Source organism: Periplaneta americana, chromosome 1 (assembly GCF_040183065.1).
Source record: "Periplaneta americana isolate PAMFEO1 chromosome 1, P.americana_PAMFEO1_priV1, whole genome shotgun sequence".
NCBI classification, from domain to species: Eukaryota; Metazoa; Arthropoda; class Insecta; order Blattodea; family Blattidae; genus Periplaneta; species Periplaneta americana.
The window spans coordinates 100065504-100086284 of record NC_091117.1 but is presented as its reverse complement, the minus strand read 5'-3'; the positions used below and the strand labels follow the sequence as shown (position 1 = coordinate 100086284).

General features: G+C 34.7%; 1 protein-coding gene across 1 annotated transcript in view; it reads right to left on the bottom strand.

Moving 5' to 3' along the window:
* LOC138698687 (tRNA endonuclease ANKZF1-like) overlaps positions 1-20781 on the bottom strand; it is a 66737-nt gene that overhangs the window by 7782 nt on the left and 38174 nt on the right. Inside the window, exons 4-10 of the mRNA XM_069824866.1 lie at positions 19268-19551; positions 18085-18199; positions 16121-16275; positions 13593-13815; positions 12438-12608; positions 10287-10631; positions 9857-10133 (exon numbers count right to left, since the gene is read on the bottom strand). Coding sequence (XP_069680967.1) covers positions 9857-10133; positions 10287-10631; positions 12438-12608; positions 13593-13815; positions 16121-16275; positions 18085-18199; positions 19268-19551 — 1570 coding nt within the window. The remainder of the gene's footprint in view (positions 1-9856; positions 10134-10286; positions 10632-12437; positions 12609-13592; positions 13816-16120; positions 16276-18084; positions 18200-19267; positions 19552-20781) is intronic.

The window sequence follows — 20781 nt, the reverse complement described above, 5'->3', positions numbered from 1 at the left end:
TGCACGAAGACACGATAGTGATCATTCCATCATAATTGAGCTACTGGTCTGACAAATATATTTTTTTCTACAGTGTACTGAGAATTGTTCGAAGAAAATTCTTCTAGCAGGTAATAACCAACACTTATATTGCAGTCCCTTTCATTTTTGTCTGATTGTCATTTGAAATGGATATTTAGCAAAATGCTCATACAGCAACCAGGTATATAACTTCATGGTAGGTACTTCGAAGTTCAGTATTAACATAATTAGGTTATGTTATTAGTTTTATTAATTTCTATTTCATCAGTGAGGGTCCTTCCTGTCTCTGGCTTTCAAGTGCAGCTTAGCTTCCGACTTGTGTATCCCTTCAGCAATAAAGTGATAGTGGATCCTTCTTTCTCTTTCTCTATGCAAAGCCCAGATTAGTGGTCAAATACATCCACATAGTGTCTCTATGTACGCCAGAAGCAATAAAAGTGACCTTTGTCTTCCAGGATACATAATTGCTCTGAAATGTTCTCTCTAACAAAAGAGAGCTGTAATGCAGTCAACCATATATCCTCTGAAACTGGATTCTCTACGGATTATTTAACCATTAATCCTATGGCTCAACTGTGGTACAGGACTTGCCATTAGATGTGTCAAGTCCATGATGATCTGTCCTTTCTCCCCACAAGGAGTAGGCTAATGCCAACAGTTCCATGAGGGGTGGGAGGAAAGGAGTTTCATTATGTTTTCACGCTCTGCCTCTTCCTTTTCTTCACAATAAAAATCTAAGAATATGAATATTAATAACATGGCTCTTGCCAAACTGGTACTCAATCCAGAAAAAAACTTACGGTTCACGAGGCTACAAAAGAAATGTCGAGTCGAAGTCGGTATTGATTTAAAATATCATGTTACGAGGACTTCGCTTAGAAAACAATAGAAATAGAGATACACAGAAGGCATTGCATATAAACTCTATTATTACTCTGTTATCATTACATCATTGAGCTTGTTCGTGTATATCTTCAATAAACTATACATTTTAGAAAACACCATGCCTTATATATCAGAAGTGACACGTGGACATATCGTAGGGATGTGGGAAGAAGGCATTCCTATAAATAACATATATATATATATATATATATATATACAGGGTGTATCAAAAATACGTGTACAAACTTCAGGCATGGGTTCCTTACACCAAAAGAAGGAAAAAAGTTCATATGAACATATGTCCCATAATCCTTTGTTTCCCCGTTATTCATTTATTACTAAAAGTTTGCGTTCAACGGCCTTCGAGGTCCAACCTCAAAACTTCATTTCTTTATGCACTCATTCATAGAAGGCTGTGACTCGTATCAGAAATGGACTGCAGATGGCGAAGTGTTGCCATGGAGACTTGTTTACATGTGTCATTTGTCATTAGTCTGTCTTCAACGTTGCAGTTGTGAACGTGGAGTGAGTTAACGTGTTTCGTTCAACCATGGCAGGACGATATTCATTTCGTGAGCAGGCTGACATCATTTTTATGTATGGTCGCGCGAATGGTAATGGACGCGAGGCTGTACGGCTGTATCAGATGGCGTTTCCAGACCGAAGACAACTGAATCATCAAACCTTTGTTGCTGTGTATTGTCGCGTTGCTGAGACAGGAACCGTTGCACCACAGACTGGTGATTGAGGAAGACCAAGAATTGTTCGTACGCCGAACCTCGAAGAAGACATTTTACACTGTGCCGACGACAATCCAGGTATCAGTACAAGACAATTGGCTGTGGCAACTGGTACATCACACAGTACAGCATGGAGGGTACTTCACGAGCAGCTCTTGTATCCGTATCATATGCAACGTGTGCAGGGCCTTTCGCCTGCCGATTATCCACCACGGGAGAACTTTTGCCGATGGTTTCTAGCACAAATAGCCAATCCATTGTTTGTCTCATCAGTTTTGTTTACAGATGAGGCAACGTTTGGGAGAGATGGAATTACCAATTTCCACAATGAACACGTATGGGCAGATCGTAATCCTCATGCTGTATTTCAGGCTAGACATCAGCAACAATTTAGTATTAATGTGTGGGCTGGAATTGTCGGTGACTGTCTGGTAGGTCCATACGTTCTACCAGCACGTCTTACAGGTGCTATCTACAGGGACTTTATCCAAAACACTCTTCCAGAATTACTGCATGAAGATGTGCCTCTGAACATAAGACAAAACATGTGGTTCATGCATGATGGGGCTCCAGCACATTTTAGTCGCCTTGTTCGAGATACACTGACTGGTGTCTACCATGACAGATGGATAGGCAGAGGAGGACCAATTCAATGGCCAGCACGTTCTCCCGACCTCAATCCTTTGGATTTTTATCTTTGGGGGCACCTTGAACAATTGGTTTATGGAGCAGACATCCCGGATCAAGAAATTCTTCATCGACGTGTCATGGAAGCTTGCGAAACCATTCGACATCATCCCGGAGTATTTGAAAGGGTGCGACAGTCCATTATTCGACGAGTGCATGCATGTCTAGAAGCAAGAGGAGGACATTTCGAGCATTGGTTATGAATTTTGTGTGTTGGCACATTATGAGTGTACCAATGTGTTGAACAGTTCCTAACGGGGAAACAAAGGATTATGGGACATATGTTCGTATGAACTTTTTTCCTTCTTTTGGTGTAAGGAACCCATGCCTGAAGTTTGTACACGTATTTTTGATACACTCTGTATATATATATATATATATATATGTATGAAATAATTATACAAACACATCTGAACTGGCCTGAATTTACTAAAGAGTTTTTATTCTATGCAAAGGAGAAATGTGTAGTTAAATGTTTCAATTAGATTCAATTTTCGATTCTGTATCTTGTATACTTACTTATGACTTTTACAGAACCTGCAGGTTCATTGCCGCCCCCAACATAAGCCCGCCATCGGTCCCTATCCTATGCAAGATTAATCTAGTCTCTATCATCATATCCCACCTCCCTCAAATCCATTTTAATATTATTCTCCCATCTACGTTTCGGCCTCCCCAAAGGTCTTTTTCCCTCCAGCCTCCCAACTAACACTCTATATGCATTCCTGGATTCACCCATACTTGCTACATACCCCGCCCTTGCATTTATATCTTGTATTTGTAATAAAATTTTATATTTATATTTATAATAAAATTAATACTTTTTTTGTTAATGCAATAATTATGAAACATATTGTAACTGACCGTATATATCGATTATAACAATGACAGCATCTGTGGATAATAAAGCTGTGGAATACCATATAAACTGCAGTTTCACTATTTTCGTGTAGTAGGTATTCTTACTAATGTTGTAAAATAAAAGTACGTGAATAATTTAAAATTAGTTCATATTAAATAATAACGTGAACAGGTTATAAAATTCATATTTACATATTTTTAAAAAACTAATCTCAGGAAAATAGCTTTCCACCTCGCTATGTTTATTTACTAAAGTCCTCAGAAAATGATATAATTTCGTATCGGCATTTCTTTTGCAGCACAGTGTACACATACCGCATGCGAGATACTTAAGCATTACTTTGGATAGCACTACAGGTACATCTACATGGTTCAACTTTTCTTTCAAATTTACGCTTTCAAGCAATGAATGCAAGATTGATATTTAATATTAATTAATATATTTACATAGTGAAGATGACGTTCAAAACGGTGCACCACATTGACACAAAATCTTCTTGCACCTTAATTGATTCTTTCAATATTCTTCTGCGTACGTGCATGGAAAATTGAACCATGTAGATGCAGCTTAAGAAGATCACGAAAGACATAAGTACTCTTTACACCTATCATGCCCTCAATGGATTGGTAGGGAAAGTCAGGAATGAAATTCGCCTCAGGAACAGTAGTCTTCTAGCAGAAACAATAACATCTCAGAAAATTGAAATACTCCTGAGGATCATAATCACCCAATGAATGTCAAGAAACACACTACAAGAGAAATGATTTATACTGATGCATTAGATAATATATTTGATGATGAAATCCAGTTGACATTGACAGATCTGTTTGTCCGAAAGGCATCCTTGTATCTTGGTGATCTGATGCATATAGGGATGTCATACAGGATCGTAAAACCGTCCTATGCCTGCTTGAGTATCAACCAAACCTTGGAAATTTTGTCCAGTTCAGACGTTTTTGTGCAAAACCTGTCATGTTATCTGCGACACAAGACAGATGGTCTGGACAAAATATGTATCATCCTTAAACAAAAATGTCCCCTCTAAAATCGTACAGAAAAAAGCTCGTCACATAATGGGGAAATATAGTTCTGCTAGGCTCAGTCTACCACAAAATGGTCAAAGAACTTCTATCGATCTTGAAATAACTGAATTACTTGATAATTCTTTTGCTAAAGTAAATAGTTCCACAACTATGAGACTTTATGAGAATTAAAGAGGTTGCTGAACAACAAGTAATACATTTTACATACAATAATACTGCTTCTTATTCTTCTTCTTCCCTATTATACCATATCACAGCATTAGAGGGCTGCTTGAACCCAGTATTGGAATTCCATTTTGTCTCCTGCTAATCTGCCAAGTTAGCTTATTGTTTTTCCTCTGTTCACTGCAACTAGTTTAATCCCTTCTTCCCATGTAGTCCTTGGTCTTCCAACTGGTCTCTTTTGTTCTAATAGTTTCGCTTCCATAAACTGACGTAATTTACTATCTACATCCGGCCGAGTAATATGTCCAAACTGGGAAAGGTGCCTACCTTCAATCCTCTTACTTACAGATGGCAATAATAGTTCCTCTCGAATTCTCTCATTCCTAACCCGATCTCTATGTGTCTTCCTTACTATTCTTCTTAAACATTTCAGTTCTCTCATTCTTGGCTACTGTCCAACTTTCACTTCCATATAAAAGTATTGGTTCTAAAACTGCCTGATATAATATTCTAGTCTTGGACCTTTTATCCACCTCTTCTTTCCCAAAGATACTACGAATATGCATTCGTGACTTTCTGTACTCTTTTTTCATACTTCTCCTGATGTGCCGTTGTTCCCAAATATTCATAGTTTTCCACCTGTGTTAATTTGTGTCCATCTCATTCTATCTTAATCTCTTTCACTTGATCATCTGTCCTAGCGACCATCATGATTTGACTCTTTTTGTAATTCAGTGTCAACCCTCTATCCTTTAGTGTTTCTATCCATTCTGTCATCATCTGTTGTAGCCTCTATTCTGAATCTGCAATTAATATTATATCATTAGCATAAAGTAGAGCTTGGCAATATACTGTTCCTGTTTTAGGTTTCGCATCCCAACCACAGATCTCTTTGTTCTAGCTTTACAGTACAATAATACACTACATTATAATACATCGTTCACGTCTAGTGAACTACATGCAGCACTAGACATCCCCTGACAGATCACCAGGTCATGATAATATGTATAAACGTATATTCAGGCATCAACCGCTATCTGGCAAGTCTTTCCTTCTCAAAGTATACTGGTTGTTTCAGAATTCAAACAAAGAAATTTAAGAAGTTGTGGAGGGGTCCTAAGTAAATATTTTGAGACAGAAAACTAGAAGTCTGTGGGTTTAAACCTGCACATACTTACTTACAAATGGGTTTTAGAGAACCCAGATGTTCATTGCCACCCTCACATAAGCCTGCCATTGGTCCCTATCCTGAGCAAGATTAATCCAGTCCCTACCATCATATACCACCTCCCTCAAATCCATTTTAATATTATCTTCCCATCTGCGTCTCGGCCTCCCCAAAGGTCTTTTCCCCTCTGGCCTCCCAACTAACACTCTATATGCATTTCTGAATTCGCCCATACGTGCTACATGCCCTGGCCATCTCAAACGTCTGGATTTAATGTTCCTAATTATGTCAGATGAAGAATACAATGCGTGCAGTTCTACATTGTGTAACTTTCTCCATTCTCCTGTAACTATCCCTTTTAGCCCCAGATATTTTCCTAACCACCTTATTCTCTCTCAAAGTGAGAGTCCAAGTTTCACAACCATACAGAACAACCGGTAACATAACTGTTTTATAAATTATAACTTTCAGTTTTTTGAAAGCAGACTGGTAGACTTGCACATAATGGCGTGAAATATGTTTTGGACCAGCACACCACTGACTGAATCAGCATGTGGTATAGCTAGGGATGTGATTTTATGGTGATTATTTTATCCTGATTTCGGTGATTAAAATAGTTTAATTGTGGTGAATATTTCTTTGAAAAAAAGAAAAGAAAGCAAGCAATTTCGCGCATATTTCTCACCATAAAGAAACTTAAAAAATGATCAAATAACTTTTTAAAAATAATTATTCAAATAATCCCTTTGAAACTAACAGAAAATTATATATTATTTAATGTACCGAAGTACATATGATGTTTCCATGCAGGTATTCTGTATCATCGTATGATGAAAGAGTAGTGGAACAGAGAAAATTCTGTCCGCCACTGGGATTTGAACCCAGGTTTTCAGCTGTACGTGCTGATGGTTTATCCACTAAGCCACACCAGATTCCCATCCCGGTGTTGGATCGAATCATCTCAGTTTAAGTTCCACTCTTGGGTTCCCTCTAGTGGCCTGCCCTCTGCACTACGTCATAGATGTCTATGAACGTAGGACAATGTCCACATATGTGCGGAGGTGCACTCGTTATGAGTGACTGATTGGCTGGGATCCGACGGAATAAGCGCCGTCTTAAATCACAAAGTGATTTATGCATATCAATTATATTATTTAATGTACCGAAGTACATATGATGTTTCCATGCAGATATTCTGCGTCATCGTACGATGAAAGAGTAGTGGAACGGAGACGATTCGATCCAACACTGGGATGGGAATCCGGTGTGGCTTAGTGGATAAAGCATCAGCATGTAGAGCTGAAAACTTGGGTTCAAATCTTGGTGCCGGAGAGAATTTTTCTCCGTTCCACTACTCTTTCATCGTAACAGAAAATTGTTTGCATCATTAATTAAATTCACAATTCAGTTTCATCCAGCTGTAAGTAAGTCTTGATCTCACAAAGGCAGTTGTTATGGGAAAGAGAAATAATCGTCTGCTTGCGCTATTCCCTGGAAGTAGTCCCTGAAACTATCCTTACATCGATGCCAGATGTCACACATATGTAATGCTGAACGACAAATTGTAGAAATGTTCATGTATATTTTATAATGAAGAAAATTTTCAAGTTTTATTTGCATGAAAGAGTAATTTTTCTTGCGAATTACGAATTCTCCATACAACTTTTTTTTTTATCATGATTATGAAGTAATTTCGTGGATTTCTATAAATTTCGCAAAAATTCGTGAATATATTTATTTCACTTAATTTTGGACTTTAATTGTTCATGCATGGTAAGTTGTAAGTGCAAGTTTGAACCAATAAATTATTGAGATTTGCGTTAAAATAATGAGTCTAGGAAATTGTATATTTAGTATGTAGAACTACATTTGTTTATAGATCTTTTGTTATATTATTAAGTTTTGTACTTGTGAACTATATCAATAAATCAAACGCAAACTGCATGGTAAGTTAGTTCACACTATGTATGTATATTGACTACACTGCTATTCTATGTCACACTTATGTATTGGCAATATTGTCACATTCAAACATTATTTTATTATCATTATTATTATTATTATTATTATTATTATTATTATTATTATTATTATTATTATTATTATTATTATAGCATAGTAAAGATATCACATGTATCAACATTCACTAATTCATTCAACATTCATTAAGTGATTTGCATTTATCGTTAATGCTAAATGTTATACTTCAGAATACCATGTAAGTACTTATGTAAAATGACTGCATCAATTAAAAATAATTTAAAAAATACATGTTTCTTTATTGATGGTACAAAAGTAAATAAATAAATATTTAAAAAATAGATGTTCCTTGCACCAAAAATAAATAATTCAATAACGCAATAACGAAATAATTTTACTTAAGCAGTATTCTGAAGTTGTTCCATCATTAATACCAAAAAAATCACACCCCTAGAAATAGCTGTAATTTGGAAATGTGTCGAGTACAATATTGCTATGTCTCTGTGGCATAATTGGTAAACATTGGAGATGGTTTCTATTAGAAGAGGAGGTCGAACATCAAACGTCAGCATGTACTTTTTTAACTTAAGGTATGTAACTTGAAACTTGTGTTGTAACATTAAAAGCCAGCTCTAGTTATTTGGTAATGTACGTAATAATAAAAGTAATTGTTAAGAAGGGTGAAGAAGGAATGTACATATGTAGTTTGAGAAATGCATCTCCATTACTCGGAAAAGTTACGAATTTCACATAACTTAAATATTGAAATGGAACAAAATTGCATGAAAATAATAAAAGAGAACACAAAAAGCTGATGAACTAGTCACCTTTGCAATCAAAGGCACATCTTTAACAAATACCTAACTGAGCTCCAATATGACTAACTTGATCTCAAGTGAACTGTACTGAACCAATGGGTATAATATACTTCAGCAGAAACCATAATAAATAAATACTGCAATACGTATTTCATAGGTCAGAAAGGAAAGAATTCAGAGATCTCTTCAATGAAATAAGAGGTATCATTATTCGGCAGTAATTTTACAGATTCTATAAAAGCAAAATTTTGAAAACACAGTTGATTAATTCCTAACAGTTGGGCTTCATCCAATTCCTAATAAGGTTCGACACCATCCCGTACCATTTCATATCTTTTTTCATTTTCATACTGTGTTATGAACGTCAAATGTAAACAACTTTAACAACTGATAACTCATATTTTTTGTTAGAGACCCTGGTTCCCTAGCTCAAATTCCTCGCCTGCTACCCCTCTATTACCAGATAAATTTCTTCGGTTGAATTCTGAAACACTCTGCATAACAGAATCTGAACAGAAGGGATTTTTTATCTACATGGTATTCTGCCAAAAATCTGGGAATAGCCAAGGATGCTAATGCGACCTAAAAGCATCACCACCATTACTAATAAATAGTAATAACAACCACTAGTTTAGGGTTCTTTTCGTCTGCAACCTCTTGGTTTGTAATCTATTTTTGTACCCAATTATTTTTGTAGTTTTCGGTTATGTGACTGATTATATTTTCAGTACCTCTAAAACTTCCTCATTTCTTTATTTGTCTACTGAATATTTTTGTAAACATTTCACTTCAGTGGCTTTGAGTCTCTTTCCATTTGTTTTTGAGAGTCCAAACTTCACTGTGATACAGCAGACCGAGAAGGAATAGTGTATTATATACATTGGAATTCCTATTATCCGAATCTCGTTAATTCAAATTTCCAGTTTATCAGGATTGATTCTGTAAAATTTATTAACTACTTTATTACGCTTGTCTACGAAAAACAGAAATGTCCAGCATAAAAATACGTATTTTTCATGACGTATAATGCACTAAAATGTTCATTGTAGCACAGCAAGCAAATGTCATAGTTGAAACAAAAGAAACTCACAGACTTTCTTAAGTACAGTGCCCTAAGTGAAGTCGAACTTATACTGTATGTATTTGTTACAGTTCACTATACATAGATGTAGATAATTTGTTTTGTACAGTATTTAACTAGATAGTGTTACTGATGGCAGACTTTGTAAGGGTTCCTTAAAAGCCATAAATAAGTTAGTACCTACGTGTTGTATTGTGAAGTCCGATAACATTTACAATATAAACTGTCTTATTTATGTTACTAATGAGTTTTTCAGATTACAGGTCATCCAGATCATGCCTGATCAATTTGAGCCAGTTAAGTAGGGTTTCACTGTCCTTTTAGTCTAGAAGATTTTTTAGATAAATCTAATTTCCAAATACTGTTGAATATCTGTAAGATTTGTGTCAAATTGAATGTATTGTACCTAATTATGGCCATGTGTCCACCTTGCGCAGCCACATGAAGCAGTGTATCTTTAGATTCACCAACATTTTCATTTAGACACTTCAGATATTCTACCATTGTAATTACACCATCTTCTTTTGTCTGAATTGGTGAGTTTTCTTTTTTCTCAGGATTCTCTGGTTCCTCTTCTATTGGTTGGCAAGCTTGAAGTGAGTTGATCAACAAATCTGTGTCTCCAAGTCTACATGCAGTCCACAGTTTGTGGCGCAGATCCATAACAGGGGCACTGTATATATCTGAAACAACAATCAATAAACATGTAATATTGTAACATTACACATTCTTTCTAATCACATGTTTTACGCATTAATTATTAAGTGCGTTAGTTTATTTAATTTTTGTCAACTGACTTGTATAGACTATTAACATCAACATAACAGCTCACTTACCTTTCTCAACTTGTTTCTTCTGTTGTTTCTTTCCACCTTTTTTATTGTCTTTAAACTTTTTTTTCCCTTTCATTTCTGGTGGTATTGTATCTTCAAATTCTTGCAGATTGTCAAATGATATTTCCACATCTTCATCTATCATAAAACCTCCAAGAGTGACATGAGTTTCACTCATATCACTTTCTGAAGAGCTTCTAGCGAGAATAGCATTCACGATTCCAGGAAATGGTCGATGTGGTGATTTCCGGGGTTTAGCACGATCAATGTTACGTTTAGAGCTTCCTCTCTTTGGACTTATTTCATTTCCCTCATTTGTGTGTTCACAAGGGCTGTCACTGTTAATACCTGGTATAAAAACAAAAGCATTCTTACAATTAGAAAAGGCAATTCCCTTACATACTATAGCAGCATGAGTTTCTTATAACTACATTAAATTAATGGCAGTGTAATTTTCACTTATTTTCTCATTGAATATTTTATGCAATGCAAAAACTAATAAACATCTAATTTTTTTCTGAAAAGAGTTCCTAATTTACACATATAGGTATACGTTATGAAACACATTATATTGTGAACAATTCATGTTTCTATAATAATCCATGCATGTCTAATAAATGACAAATATTTTAAGTGCAATAATTTTGTGTGAATTTTCATCTGTGGCACATTTTAATAAATATACGTTTTTATTAGGAAATAATATGACATGTACAATTTCTCAGTGATTTTCAGAAAAGGTACAAAAAACACAGCATTAAACCATTACATCTGATTTCCGAACAAGAAGAGCCTTAATTTTATTAAGTAAAATGCCATTACTCTTCAAGTAAAGAGTAATACATCTCACTTGCATACTTCTCCGGTAAAGAGTTTTCTAAATTCTAAAACAGAAAGTAACTGGGGATTTGAGCAAAAATTACTATGAGAGTGTGAAAAGTCTATACAGGAAACAGAGTAATGGAAATAGGATAAATAAATACAATTTGCTGAAAGATTTAAGTGTGTCTAATGAATGGAATGAGATAAGCTATGAATAACAGTCATTAATAATAATAATAATAATAATAATAATAATAATAATAATAATAATAACAACAATAACGACAATATAATAATAATAATAATAATAATAATAATAATAATAATAACCAGCCAACGTAGAAATGCAGCAGCCAGCATTTTGGGAACCTTTCCAGACTCCAATTCTCTGAATGAAATTTTCTTTATTTGAATATCTTTTTGTGATAGTTTTCACTAGTTAATTTAAAAATAATTGATGTAAAGGCGCTCAAAATTTCAGAAGATCTTTTATATTTTCTTATAAATGCCTGTTTAACAACTTAATTTTAAAACTAACATAATTCTCGTAACCCAATATGTTTCTCTGTCTATTAGCTTATTTCAAATTCTTAAATTGTTTCCTGTAGTCATAATTAAGAAAGTAACTGTTATAATAATAATAATAATAATAATAATAATGTTCCAAGCTGCTGCCTCGTGGTCTAAGGCATCATACTCCACATTACAGAATGCTCTCTGGTTCAAGTTCTCATGGAGAAGTAAATTTCTCATGAAATTTTCGTCAGTGATGGAACCACTGCTCACCCAGCATTGTGATGAATTTGGGGAGCTATGGTAAGTAGACAAATCCGGTTACAGAAACCAGCTATAACAGCTAGGGGACCATCATGCTAACCATATGACACTCCATTCTGGTTGGATGATCGTTCATCTCTGCTGATGCATGTAGATTGTAGACGTGAGGCCAGCAGCTGGCTGGTCGGCCTTGGCCCTTCATAGGTTGTACAGTCCACCGTTTTTGGCGTGTGAAAAAGTAATGGAAACGTTAAGTTCGAGTGTTTTTACATTTGCCGCAGTCAGTCTGACAACTGTGTTTGGCAAATGGCTAATGTGACGTGTATAGAAAGTGGTACCATTCTCAGCTGCACTAGCAGCATGCTCACAAACTGGGCACTATATATCTAGGACACATGCCAAAAATGCTGGCGCCAGCTGTAGTACCACGGATTTAATAATAATAATATTAATAATAATAATAATAATAATAATAATAATAATAATAATAATAATAATAATAATAATAACGGAGTACTCCTCAAATGATAAGAATAATAAAAAAACATCACCCACCTGCCATATGTTTCTTGATATCTGACTTCCCCAAAGTAACTTCATTATCCTCCACCTGGATTGCAGGATCCACAGAATTTACAGAAATACTTTCGTCTGCTCCAGATTGAAACTTCGAACAGCGTTTTCGAGGAGATTGAGGAAATACAGTTTTGAAGCTTTCTGCAGATCCTACAAATTGTTTACAATAAGTGTTTATATTTCAATAATCATTAAAAATATTAAATTTAAGACACAGGAGTGTAGAATACTAACAACCTGAAAACGGTTAAACAAAACAAAAAAAAATGCTGCATTCTTACTTTCTTTAATAGACTTTACAAAAGTGTTAAGCCAATAATTTATTAACAGAAGAAGACATACGGTACCTACTTTGTACTCTACAAAAAAATTTAGCAATAAAGTATGTTACTATAAATAATGTATATATAAGATATAATGACTCCATTCGATCTTACGTCTGCATTATTAAAAATTTCAAAGCAGTAATTAAATGTTTTCTCATTGAAGGGACCAAAGTTTGAACCTGATTTCCAACAGAACTGTAATGGACGAAGCAGCTAATGAGAAATTTTTTAAGTGAAACTTCTTTATTCTTTATTATACAAGTGGAACTGTGAAACAAAATTCTGTGACGGACGTTTTAAGAAAGCTTTGCGTTTTATTGCTACAAGATTGTGTACTTTGCTAGGTTATTGCATTTATCGCGTAAATAAAGAGCACAGGGGAAAAACTTGGTAAGTCCAATATTATCGATTTTCTGTTTTAGATGTCATATAATAGCTCAGATAGTGTAGATTTGTGTAGCTTAACTGTACAGAATAACAATCTCATTAGAAATTTGAAGAATGATAACCGAAAGCTAATATAATATAATTGGTCTTGAAACTTTTAAACTTCTCTCCTGTAAAAACAACAAAACGTGACTTATCAGTTTTTATCCCTGTACAGAGAGAGGGAGGTAGGGGAGAGGGAGAGGGAGAGGGAGAGAGAGAGAGAGATATCATCTGATGTGAAGGGAAAACAGTCTTATGACATTTTATGTCAACTATCTTTGGAATATATACAGTAACTTTCTTGTTTGCTGTATTTGCTCACCTATTGAGAGAAAGAAACATTCTTCCCCAAGTACTATAGGGAAACAATTACACTTACCATACATTTCAGCACTTGAAAGAATGTCATGCACACGTTTGACCTCACTGAAAGTAGCACGTCGTGTAGCAAACGGTATAGTGCGCAGACGAGGATCATTCTTGTTAAGAGGAGGATTTCGTCCACTGAAGAGAACATTTCGATTGTGTCCAACAGCACGGTATAGGATTAGACCACAGCTACCAAGTTGAGATGACCAAGAATCCATTATGTCTTGGACATGCTTCAATTAGCAACGAAAAGAACAAATTTAGATATTAATGCAACATTTTCACTTCCATATAATCAACAGTCACCTGTACAGCCTTAAAAAAATCATGGGCGAAGCCAATGCGATTTTGCCTTAATCTTGTACATAGCAAAACTGGTTCCTCCATGTAACATTTATAGCTCAGCTTCTCAAGCAAACAGCTAGAATTCGAATCTAGCTTTGTGATTTTGTATTTTCAAACATGATTTTATATTTATTATACATTTCTTCATGTGAATTTATTTGCATATCTTTCCTTTGCTTATTTGTATATTTCGTCTCTATTTGTATGGAAAATTATTGGTTAATCATCATTTTATAAGTTTTTCATTACGTACTCAATTGTGACATTGTTATATATAACACATATATTTTAATTTGGTATTACCACAGTATAGGTATTAATACAATATGGAAACTTGGCCATATTTCCTGCCAGACGGACATGCACGCACATATGCTAGTGATCCAAGCAGCAGGTAAGTAACACTAATGGAAAAGTCTGCTGTTTATAATATTATGTTATGGTGATGACAGAGAAGTGAAAGATGTATTAGAAGAATGAAGGTTTCAAAAGGACCTTACTGTTCAGTTGTAAATTGCAGCAACAATGAAGGACGAAACTCAGAATTGCATTTCTTCACTTCCCTTAAAGATACATATACTGTAGGTCTACTTGTTTATGCTTAGCATGTGTTCCTAACGCAGTTAAGTTTCGGATTTTTATCTTTCTATTTCGTTTAATTTTTATGTTAAATTCTGTTGTAATGATTTCAGCTGTAAAAAATGGCTTATAAATAGTCAGCAAGAGGACTTAATAAAAAAAAAAATAAAAAAATAAAACATTTGAGTGCTGTGGACGCACAGAACACTTCGAGAACAACCAGTTTATGAATTCCAATAAGAACTCATTAATTAAAACTGTTGCAACCAAGCACTATGGCTCAGATGGTAATGTTTAAGACTCACATTCAGAAGATCCCAGATTCAAACTCAATAGCCGGCCAATCTGAGTGGGGTTTTTCAGTTTTCCTCAGTCACATAGGCAAAAACCGGATTAGAAATTTACTTCTATGATTCATCACCACCTTAATCGCCAATATGAACACAGATTTTGAAACATGTATAAATCAATTCTTATAAAAAAAAAAATTGCTATACCGACAGTATTTGTGGACATCTATATTTTCTAATTTTTCTGCTTGACATTGGAAACAAGGTCTTTCGTATCACTGCACTCTGTACTATTTTTATCTTTCCCAATTGAGGGTTGAATATGATCCTTTCAGGAGTTCTTAAAAATTCTAAACTTTTACTTGTGTTTAAAGTTCCAAACTCTCACGTGTTGTTAAAAATATGAATTATAATTTTTGTTAATTGGTAATACCATATAGATATTTACCGACTGTATTTCGTGTTGACGATCTTTGAATTGAGCTTACTGTATGACAGAAATATTTCTATTTTATTTATGTATCAGTATCTCATTTTTTAATAATAAAACAGTGATATTCACCTTCCAATGAATTGTTTTGGAGTTAGTTCATTTGTAACAGTAGGGCATGCAGTACATACATATAGTTACAGGTTAAGTGACATTTGAAGTTAGTGTCTGTTCTCAAGTAAAATTTTGTGATTTCCATTTCTTTTATTTAAATTTAAAATGTTAGACATGCAATAATTTGCATTTTATTTTTATTTAATATTACATATTTTGTGATGTGTTTATTTGTTTTCCCAAGTTCATAGATATAGTGAACATGCATACGATTCTGCCATCACTGGAATTCGAACCTGGTCTGCAGTCATTGTAAGTGCGTGTTCTGGCAAGTGAACTACTAAGATTATGTGAGGTAAAACACAAGATCCATGAGATAATATATTCGACAGATCCCACGACGAGCAAGATCAAAGTTATATCATGCAAGTTCCACATATAACAACATAAGACACAATGCCTCCTGCAGGAAAAAGAGACAAGCAGCCAATCTCAATCGTCAGTCCATTACTACAATAAATCTTGGGGGTGTACAAAAAATATGTAGTGTTACAAACGTAAAGAGAATACTCCTATTCCATGTTTAATCTAATCTAATCTAATCTAATCATTACCACAATACAGTGCTGTTATTGAGAGTAAATAAATTCTTACGAAAAATGCATATTTTATTATCAAAACTGGCAATAGCTACCAAGAATTTTGTTTCTTGTCTATCTTGTATTAATGGATAAGAGAGTTGTAGTTATTTTTTATCCTCCACCATACAAAGTCAATTACCTGTATCAAAGCTGCCTCATTATATCTACGCAAACTGGCTCCAGCACTCTTTGGGTGACTTCCTCCAGTTCGATTATCTCGGGAGCTCTGAGATCCGCCTTGACGTGCACGCACCGTGTAACAGTGAAATGTCTTGTGCACTAGAACATCCTGACCTGATTTAAGAAAAACGCTCAAGTTGCAGTAAATGTTCAACTTCTTCTTTGTCGATATTACTCAAAATAACATTTACGTGAATTATCTGTGTATCCAGAATTTCAATTTTAAGCTTACAACATAGTTATTCCTTTAATTTAGAAGATAGATAACGTTTATTTGCAATACTTCAGCAGTACTCTCAAACAAATTTCAAATTTTCTGGGCCTAAATTTGTTAGAGAGATGAAAGTGAGGATCTTGTGGGTTTAAATCCAAAGTGTTATCTCCTATAACTTTTACCTCAATGTTAGGAGTACAAAGGGCCAAATTTTAAAGCCTAAGAACATCAGACCTCATTCATAAACAACAACATCAATAATCACAATTGTTACCATTTTTTTATTTTCAAGGCACGCTGATGACATAATTATATCTTCGTGTATCTGATACTATACACATGCATATCACTTTCTGTTATTAGCAGAAATAATTTAAATGGAAATTTTTATGTCAGTAACCAGCCATCATAACAATTTGAAATTCATCATTTATTTACTCTTCTCACATCAAATTATCCAAATTTTCAGTGATAGAGTTACATACATAGTGCATAAAAATTCGACCGACATGCTTTGTGGGGTAATGGATAGGGTCTAGGCATGAATTTTTAACAATAAACCCATATCCAGAAAAGTCATCATCATCATCATCATCATCATCATCATCATCATCATCATTATTCCAGGGCATTGAAGTTGTTGATACATTATAGGCTTCGATGTTTAAAGCAGATCTAATCTATGATGAATCAAGTGCGCGACTTCACATGCTTATAATTCTCTGAATAAATTCTTAATAAAGAATGGAAACAAGTGTCACATTAAAAATTTAACAAAATCAACCACAACAAGTTTTCCATAGATTATTGTAAAATTCTGCTTACTGAAGGATGCACTGGAAGGAATGGTAAATGGGAGAAGAGTTAGGGCTAGAAGAAGATATCAGATGATAGACGACATTAAGATATATGGATCATATGAGGATTGTAAGAGGAAGGCAGAAAATAGTAAAGATTGGAGAAAGCTGGGTCTGCAGTGAAAGATCTGTCCTTGGGCAGAACACTAAATGAATGAATGAATGAATGAATAAATTGTAAAATTCACAAAAATTGTTAAACCTATATGCATGCATCCACTGCATACTGGCGCAGCATAAACTGTCTATTTGCTTGTTGAGATTTGTCTAATAGAGTCTGCAGCAATAATAACATTTCTTGCTACAGGTCCTCTCCAGTACCTCATGCACAACACTTTGTATGTGTCTCCACAGAAAATGCCCTGCATGCATAATGAGGCAAAGTGCAGAAACAGATTGAAACAGTGTACAGCAGATTGCCTGTTTAAAAAAATTCAATGCTCCGTAGAGATTAAGGGTGATATTTTCGGATGTGGTTTTATTACTTGCCTTGACCCTATCTATAACCTGACAAAAAATGTTGGTCGAATTATTCTTCTGCAACCTGCAGATATGTAATAATAGAGCAAAATATTAACTAGATTGGAGAATTCTGGTTTGCAGTGAAAGACTTGCGCTTGGGCAGAAAACTATGAATGAAAAATTAATTAGAATTAACCAAAATTGCTACATGTTCCTCAGTCAGTTTCATTAATTTCAGCTGATCAATCATCAAAAAGTTAAATGTAAAAATCAAAATTCTTTCTGTATTGCTTAAATTATTTTTAATATGGGCAGCATATTGTATTTACGCTTATGCGTTTCTTTTTTATATAGAGAGTAGAATCAGGTCACACTGAACTTACAACTAACCTTGAAAAATTCCTGCTGCAAAATGACCTCCTCCGAGCATAATTATAGCCCAAAATGGATTTTCTGAAGACTTCAAAGCCAAAGGAATCAAGCACTCATCATTTTCTGGCATATCCTGAAATAATCATGAATCTTTCAATAATGACCTTCTCCTATGTAAAGTTTAAATCGAAAGATTATTTTGGACTTCACAAGGTGCATAATTTCAATATGGCAGCTGAATATACTAGGGGGAATGCTTAATTAAATATACTGCCATATAATCTAATCTTAAAATATTTAAACATTACGTTACTTTCTGAACAGATGTAAACAGGGTGCCCACTACAATTTGCAAAACAGAAAAAATCCCTGACTTCCTCTGACCAAAATTTTACGTTTCCCTGCCCAACCAGTAATCTGAATGAAGAATGTTTAGCTCTCTACTATGGATGATTTTTATTTTGCAGAAAAAAGAAAGCAAGGAAATCCAGTCTCTACCATCCCCACAGCTGGCCTAGCTCTCTCCACTTCCTGGCTTTCATTTTTCTTTCTAATTTATTTTACGAACTGCATGCAAATTAAAAAATAATTTTTTAATTAAAAACCAACACACCAAGAGTTGAATGGCTGCCAAGAATAACACTATAAGTAACTTTTTTCAGGAAAGTGTTAAAACATGATAGAAAACAAGTGTTACTCTGTCACCCCAAAAGGTTCGATTCCGATTTTAGGAATAGCCATTATTGAAGAGACTAGAAATAAGATAACTGGAAAATATACACTGCTTAGCCATGATGATATTGTTTCTCAAATTTGATAATGAAAACCTGAACAAAAATAAAAAATATTGCACAACTGAAGCAGAAGTACTAGTACATTCATACAGCATGTGAATTCACTTGTGTCACACACCTGAAAAAAGTGCTGCTATAACCTGGGTTACGGCAGGTTAGAGCATAATTTTCCCCTCATTTTTTCATCATTGGGGAAATTTCCCTGTCTTTTCAAGAATTAGAACGATATCCATGACTTTCCTTGACCAAATTTAACTTTCCTGATTTCTCCATAACTACCACTGACTTTCCAGAATGTGAACACCCGCTAAATAAACACGAGAAATCTGAACTTCGATAAGTTCAGAGTTATCTTCTTATTTCCACTAAACCACATGATTTAAAAGAAGAAATATATTTCACAATACCTTCTTTCCATGCAAAAGACAGCGGTAAAGTGAAAGTATCTTTCCATCAGCATTTTCAAAGAATACTTTCGCATGTCGTGATGCCATGAGCCTCAGATTTTCATGTCTGGTCGTGGTATTGTCCACAGGAAGAAAATCATTGTCATCTGTGTAGTACTTAGCCTGGACAGAGTCACTACTCCGAGATGATCCAAGTTTTGCAGCCGATGATGGTACAGAATCTGAACTCTCACCATCCTCACTTTCACTCTCAGATTCGGAACCAGAAATACTTGAAAGATCATCTGGGAAAACAATAATCTCTAATAAATAATTTACTGTACTAAAAAATGGCACAGCCTTAGCTGTTGGCCAATGACTTTCTATCCAAGAGACTGTTATGATTTCTAATATGTTCTTTTACATATCGCTGTTCTGGAGGAACAACAATGTAAGTGCAACATAGAATGTTTTTCAGGAGAAGCAAAAAACAGAATCTTATTTAGATACGAATACATATATAAATAAATATTTGAAAAAAAAATTATGATAATGGAAATATAGCAAAATATTACGGTTTTTGGTTACTTTTAAATAGTATTAGTCAGATAGGGGTGTTTTTAATATTCACCTCAATTTTGCAGTTGCATCATTCTTCTTCCGGAACAGCAATAATTATGTAGAAAAGTTACTATGTGGTAGGTTTTCTCCTACAATTCCCATTCCACTATTGTTTTACTGTTTCCATACCATCATGTCAGTCCACTGCTGTAGAGTAGCAGTTAGAATGCCTGACTGTGAAATGAGTGGCCCAGGTTCAAATCTTGGTTGGAACAAGTTACCTGGTTGAGGTTTTCTCCAGGGTTTTCCCTCAACCCATTAAGAACAAATTCTGGGTAACTTTCGACACTCTGGACTCATTTCGCTGGCATTATCACCTTCATCTCACACAGATGCTAGATAACCATAGAAGTTGACAAAGCATCGTAAAATAACAGATTAAAAAAAAAAACATCAAGTTATTAACTCTGAATACTTAACAGTTTAAAAGAGTTGATAAAAATTATCAATTGTGTAAGAAATATATTATTAACAACAATACTGTTTACATAATAATGATCTTAAAAAGTACCAATATCAACTCAATATTATGTAACTGTCATTTAAGAATCATGCAGGGAAGAACAGCAACAATACCGGGTGAAACTCTTACCCCTGTATTTTTTTAAGTTATATAGTCCCGCACATTCACAGCAGTGCCGTAAATATGAATCTGTGCTCCTTGGATTGGTATGCATATCATTTGTGGAGGCAGTTTCGTACATACAACTAACTGTTTCCTTGTTTTTGAAAGTCAGCAGTAGAGTAGGGGTAAAGTATCTAGCTTGTGTGCAGGGATTTTTCCCTATTCGAAGGTCACCTGAAGTCCAATGGCATCCCACAAAATGCAGAGTTTCCTACATTCTGAATAATAGGAGCAATAGATACCCCGGTATATTTTCCGAAATTGAGTTATCACTACAAACAAGTAGGCC